At 44.0% G+C, this 6,641-nt stretch overlaps 1 protein-coding gene across 1 annotated transcript; it reads right to left on the bottom strand.

The window, feature by feature from the left end:
* Window positions 1-1,010: 1,010 nt before the first annotated feature.
* LOC308415375 (nuclear pore glycoprotein p62-like) lies at window positions 1,011-2,667 on the bottom strand (the record flags this gene model as incomplete). Its single annotated transcript, XM_080910401.1, is given in 3 exon segments — window positions 1,011-1,231; window positions 1,235-2,607; window positions 2,610-2,667. Coding segments are annotated over 3 exon segments (1,542 nt in total). The 3' UTR covers window positions 1,011-1,120.
* Between the last annotated feature and the right edge of the window lie 3,974 nt (window positions 2,668-6,641).

Here is a 6,641-nt window from a genome sequence, read left to right as displayed (position 1 = left end):
GCTAGTTGAACCAGCACCATTTGTTCAAGAGGCTGTACTTTTTTCATTGAGTGTTTTTAGCTCCTTTTTCAAAGACCAAGTGACCATAGGGGTGTGGGTTCATTTCTGTGTGTTCAATTCTATTACATTGATCTCCATGCCTGTCTCTGTATGAATACCATGCAGTTTTATCAAAACTGATCTGTAATACACCTTCAGGTCAGGAATGGTGATAACCCCAGAACTTTTTTTATTGTCCAGAATTGTTTTTGCTATCATGGGTTTTTAATCATTTCAAATGAATTTCAAAATTCCTCTTTCTAACTCTATGAATAATTGAGTTGGAATTTTTATGGGGATTGCATTGAATTTGTAGATTGCCTTAGGCAAGATGGCCATTTTTACAATGTTGATCCTTCTAATCCATGAGCGTGGGAGTTCTTTCTTTTTTTTTTTTTTTTTTTTTTTTTTTATTTCTGAGTTCACAATTTTTTCTTTATTTAGAAAAGCAACATTTTGATCAGGGACCACAGAGGCTACAGTAGAGCACTGAGAAATAAAACAGACCAGACATGACTGCTATGTATCTAAGATAGGTTTGACACTGGGATATTCAGGAGCAAATCTGCAGCCACTTTGTCCTCAAAGACATTATCAGCAGTCAGTCCCTGCCACAGAAGCTCACAAGATAGGGGTGAGAGGTAGCCAGTGCAAAACTGGTGTTTAGCCCAGTCTGCCCTGTTGACTCTGCTTTGCGTGGCAGAGGCTCTGGAGGACATGGTTAGAAGGGAGTTAAAGCACAGTAGCCATGTCTCCATTCCAGACGGGTTTCTTAGCCAGCTTCTCCTCTGGAGCACCCCGTCCCACTGCCACAGTTGTACTGGAGTGGCTAAAGGATGAGTTTGACCAACAGGAGAGCTAAAGCAAGGGAGCACTGGATTCACCACTTGCCCTTGTTCTTTAAATGCTGGCCTAGAGTTCAATTACCTTTACTCCTCTCTCCAGAGCACATAGGTTATTATATCCACGCACTTCATCATGCCATTGCAAACCACAAATCAAACCAAAGAACATTTTTCTCAACAACACAACCACCTGAAAGCCAGGAGTCCTGCAGCCCAAGGAGCTCCCCGCCATGTGGCTAGTCAAAGGCAATGCGCAGGCTGCGCTCTTGCTCCTTGCGCCGGCCCTCACACACCCGGCTGGCCTCCTCCACCCTCCTCTGCAACAGGGCAGAGCTCTGGTCCACCCACTAAAGGGAGTCCATGTGTGCATTGAGGATCTTGCAGATCTGCTGCAGTGGGTCACTGGTGTCTGCAGGGCCACCAGCCATGTTTAGGTGCTCGATAATGTCCTTGAGGTCCTGTGCCATGCGCTTGAGCTGAGCATCAATGTTCTCAGCCAGCTTGTAGGTCTTCTCACGCTCCTCATCAGCATGCTGAAGGTAGATGGTGCCACTTTGCTCTTTCACTGACTCTTCCAATGGGCTCAGGAGGTCTTCCAGCTCCTTCTGCTGCGACAGGATAAAGTCCAGCTCCTGGTCCAGCCGCTTCTGATCCAGCTTCACCTTTTCCACCTCTCGGTGCAGGCTGGTGATCTTCTCCCCATTCTCAATCAGTGTGCGGTCCCAGGCATTGACCTGCGTGGCCTGCTGCAGAAAGTGCCGCTCCTGGTCCTCCAGCTCCAGACTCCACTTGTTGATCAGGCTTTCCAGCTGCGCATAGGTCATCGCTGGACCTGTGGTAGACCCAGCCTCTGTGCTGGAGGCAGGCAGAGCAGTGGCTGACACTAGGGGTTTCAGGCTCAAGGCAAAGCCAGTGGTGGTAGTAGAGGAGGTGGCAGCAGCAGTGGTAGTGGTTGTGGTGATGGTCGTGGTAGTGCTGGTGGTGGAGGCACCAGGAGCTGCTCCAGGGGCCTTGAGGCTGAAACCCAAAGTCCCAGCACTAGGAGTGGCAGCAGTTGTCACGGGAGCTGAGAGGGAGAGCGCTGGACCACTGGATGAGGCAGGAACAGCGGCTATGGAAGTGAAGAGTGTAGACCCTGCACTGGTGGTGGCAGCAGTGGGCGCAGCAGCAGCTGGCTGTGTTGCTCCTGCTGCAGTGGTCACCAGAGTAGCTGGAGTGAAGGGAGAGCCAGACAGCGCTGTGGGCTGGGCCAAGCTACCCACAGAGCCAATGCTGAAGCCAGAGGCTCCAGGCTGGGATGCACTGCCACTGGTGAACCAGAACCCTGTGGAGCCGGTGGACGGAGCAGAGGTGGTAGAAGAGCCAAAGACAAAGCCAGTGGGGGCTGTCCCCTGGCTAGAGGTGCTGGCACTTGAGATGGCATTGGTGAGAGTGCTGCTGCCAGTGTTGGCTGTGGCAGGTGTGGCAGCTGTGTTACTCAGGCTGAGCTTTGGGGTGCTGATCCCCAGGGAGAAGCCTGTTCCTTCAGATGCAGGTGTTGTTCCAAAGTTGAATCCTGGGGTCTGTGTGGTTGGGGTCTGCGTGGTGAGTGAGAAGAGGCTGGTAGAAGGGGTGGTCGCAGCTGGCTGGGAAGGAGTCCCAAAATTAAACCCTCCGGTGCTGGTGCCAGTGCCAGAAGCAGAGAAGGAAAAGCCAGTGGCAGGTGTGGTGGTCGCGGTCTTGTGGTCCCAAATGTAAAGCCTCCAGCAGGAGCCCCGGTGCCTCCAAAGTTAAACCCACTCATGGCTGTATATCTCCAGGTGACAGCTACTTCAACTCTGGGCAAATCCGTCAGCGTCTGCAACCTTGGGGAGGATTCGCGCCTTCACTCTCCGCGCACACCGTCTCTTCAGCCGAGGCCGCCGCCGGATTGCCTCCTCTCCTTTTCGCAGCCATGGAGTGAGTAACCGCTCGCCCCTCCCTCTCCAACCGCCTTTCCCGCCCTTTCCCAGAGCTCGCGGGGCTTCACAGGTCCATGGGAGTTCTTTCTATCTTCTGAGGCCTTCTTCAGTTTTCTTCTTCGGAGACTTGAAGTTCTTGTCATACAGATCCTTTACTTGCTTGGTGATGGTCACACAATGGTATTGTTTATGATTTGTGATATTGTGAAGGGTGTCTATTCTCTAATTTTTTTTCTCAGCCTATTTTTCTTTTGAGTAGAGGAAAGCTACTGATTTGCTTGAGTTAGTATTATATCAAGCCACTTTGCTGAAGGTGTTTATCAGCCTTGTATAGTCCCTGATTTTAATGGGGTTGCTTCAAGTTTCTCACTGTTAAGTTTGATGTTGGCTACTGGTTTGCTGTATATTGCCTTTACTATGTTTAAGTGTGTGCATTGAATACATGACATTTCCAAGACTTTTACTATGAAGGGGTGTTAAATTTTGTTAAATGTGTTCTCAGTTTCTAGAGAGATAATCATGTGACTTTTTTTCATTGAGTTTGTTTATATAGTGGATGATATTGATGGATTTCTGTATACTGAACCATCCTAGCTTCCCTGGGATGAAGCCCACCTTCATGTTGAGTGATAGATTTGGTGTGTTCTTGCATTCAGTTTGCAAAAATTTTATTGAGTAATTTTGCATCAATGTTCATGAGGAAAATTGGTCTAAAGTTCTCTTTCTTTGTAGTATCTTTGTGTGGTTTAGGAATGAATATAACTGTGGTTTCCAAGAATTAGTTGGGTATTGTTCCTTCTGTTTCCATTTTGTGGAATACTTTGGAAAGTATTGGTATTAGGTTTTCTATGAAGGTCTGGCAGAATTCTGCAATAAACCCATTGGGTCCTGGGCTTATTTTGGTCAGGAGCTTTTTGGTGACTGCTTCTATTTCCTTAGGGGTTATGGGGCTTTTTAGGTGGTTTATCTGATCCTAATTTAATGTTGGTACCTGGTATCTGTCTAGCAAATTGTCTATTTCCTCTAGATTTTCTAGTTTGTTGAGTATAGGCTTTTGCAATAGGATCTGATGATTTCTTGAATTTCCTCAGTCTCTGTTGTTATATCCCCACTTTTATTTCTGATTTTGGCAATTCGGATACTCTCTCTGTGCCCTCTAGTTAATCTGGCTAAGGGTTTATCAATCTTGTTGATTTTCTCAAAGGACAAGCTCCTAGTTTTGTTGATTCTTTTCATAGTTTTTTTTTTGTTGTTTGTTTGTTTCAGCTCTGAGTTTGATTATTTCCTGCCATCTACTCTTCTTGGGTGTTTCTGTTTCTTTTTTTTCTAGAGCTTTCAGGTGTGCTGTCAAGTTGTTAGTGTGTGGTCTCTCCAGTTTCTTTTTAGAGGCACTGAGCACTATGAGTTTTCCTTTTAGCACAGTTTCATTGTATGCCACAAATTTGCACCTTTTGTGCCTTCAGTTTTGTTAAATTCTAAAATGTTTTTGATTTCTTTGTTTATTTTTTCCTTGAACAAGCTGTTATTGAGTAGAGCATTGTTTAGCTTCCTTGTGTATGTGGGGTTTTGCTGTTTGTATTGTTACTGAAGACTGGCCCTAGTTCACGGTGATCTGACAGAGTGCATGGAATAAGTTTGATCTTTTTGTATTTGTTGAGGCCTGTTTTGTGACCAACTATATGGTCAATTTTGGAGAAGGTTCCACGAGGTGCTGAGAAGAATATTTTTGGTGTGATTATAAACTGGCACAACCACTGGGGAAATCAGTCTGGCTGTTCCTCAGAAAATTGGACATAGTACTACCTGAGGATCCATCTATACCACTCCTGGAATGTACCCAAAAGAAGCTCCAACATCTAACAAGAACACATGCTCCACCATCTTTATAGCAGCCTTATTAATAATAGCCAGAAGCTGGAAAGAACCCAGATGTCCTTCAACAGTGGAATGGATATAGAAATTGTGGTACATATACACAATGGAGTAGTACTCAGCTATCAAAAACAATGAGTTCATGAAATTCCTAGGAAAATGGATAGATCTAGAAAATATTCTGAGTGAGATAACCAAGTCACAAAAGAACACTCATGGTATGTACTCACTTATAATAGGATACTAGCCCCAAATGCTCAGAATACCCAAGAATACACCAACAGACATTATGAACTCAAAGAGAATGAAGGCCAGAAAGTGGATTGATCAGTCTTTCTTAGAAGGAAGAACAAAACATGGGAGGAAATACAAGGTCAATTAGAGGAGCAGGGATTGAAGAAAAGATCATCCAGAGACTGCCTCTCCTGGGGATACACCCCATACACACCCAGTAAACCAACGCAATATTGCTGATGCCAAGTAGTGCTTACTGGCAAAAACCTGATTTGGATGTCTCCTCAGAGGCTCTACGAAAGCCACACTGATACAAATGAGGATTCTTGCAGCTAACTATCCCACTGAACATGAGGATCCCAATGAAGAAGCTAGAGAAAGGACTGAAGGAGCAGAAAGTGTTTTCATCAACATATAGTGAATGGGTTTTGGTGCAAGTAGTACCTGTTATGGAGATATTACAGGAATGGCAGGTAAAATATTGTATATACACTGATGTCCTATCCTTGGAAGGCCAGATATAAAATCGCTGTGAGCTCAGACTTCCAAGGGGGATCTTTTGTTTAAAGATATAACACTAACATAGTTAAGGGAATTTTTCAATCCCCAATTTCCAATTCCATGAGGAATAAAATAAAATTTTTTGTTCAATTACTGTTTGGGAGGTGTTTATATTAGCATGTGATAATTGGCAAAAAGTAATTTTGTCTCATTCCTTTCATACTGAATGAGGAATCAGCTTCAGATAGAAATAACTTTTATAAGGTCACAAGCTGATTGCAGCAGAATTAATTCGCAGTAGGCTTCAGATTCCAGATGTTTGATCTGGTTGGTAACCATATTATACATTCTGCCTTGAGCCAAAACATGTTTTGGGGTTCAGGATATAGATGACTGTGTAGTCAAAGAGGTACTAAGTTAGCTGATGACTTCTAGTGGTATAAGTAGTCTTGAAGCCCAATCAGAGTCTCCTTTGTCTTATACATAGGGCCTGGGCCAGGCATCAGTATTCTCTTCTGTATACTAGCAGTACAAATAACCTATTTTTCAACTTTAATACAAGGATAGTCAGGACTATATTCCTGTTTGTCAAAGTATCTCCATTTGAAACTTTCTATTACAGAAAGGTGTGGTTATTGCCACAAGCCACTAATTGATATTATAGTTCTCTATGACACTGAAGAATTTGGATGATTTTACATGGGAGTAAACGTTAAGGTTAGAAAATAGAATTCCCATTTTCCTAATGCTACCATTTTATTCAGCCTATTCAGGACCTCTGCTAAGTGTGGTAGCCTTAAAAATACAGACAGCCTTTTGGAAAATTTTATATTAAAACTTGCAACATAGCAATATAGATACATATTTAAAGAAAAGAGCTAGAGGCTTTCCCTAGTTCCACAATTATACCTTTTTGCTAATCTCAGAGAGCATGTGCACTGTCCTCAGGGATGCCCTTGCCAAAAAGGGATGCATTTCCCACAGTCCAGTCTACCAGCCTACAAAGCACAAAAGGACTTGAGCAGAGAAGTTTAGAAACTGTTTTATGGTAATTGAGACAGTCATTTACAAAGGCTGCTTCATCTGATGTAACATTTGGGAATTCTGTGCTCATGCAGCCAAAGTGACCACTGCTGCCTCTTCTTTTTTTTTTTTTTTTTTTTTTTTCAGCCAGGAGGCAAGAGCACTGTGTTGCCCGAGGCTTTGTACA

This window comes from Micromys minutus (assembly GCF_963924665.1).
Source record: "Micromys minutus genome assembly, chromosome: X".
Lineage (NCBI taxonomy): Eukaryota > Metazoa > Chordata > Mammalia > Rodentia > Muridae > Micromys > Micromys minutus.
The sequence above is the reverse complement of the archived record's forward strand: the minus strand, read 5'-3'. Positions and strand labels throughout refer to the sequence as shown.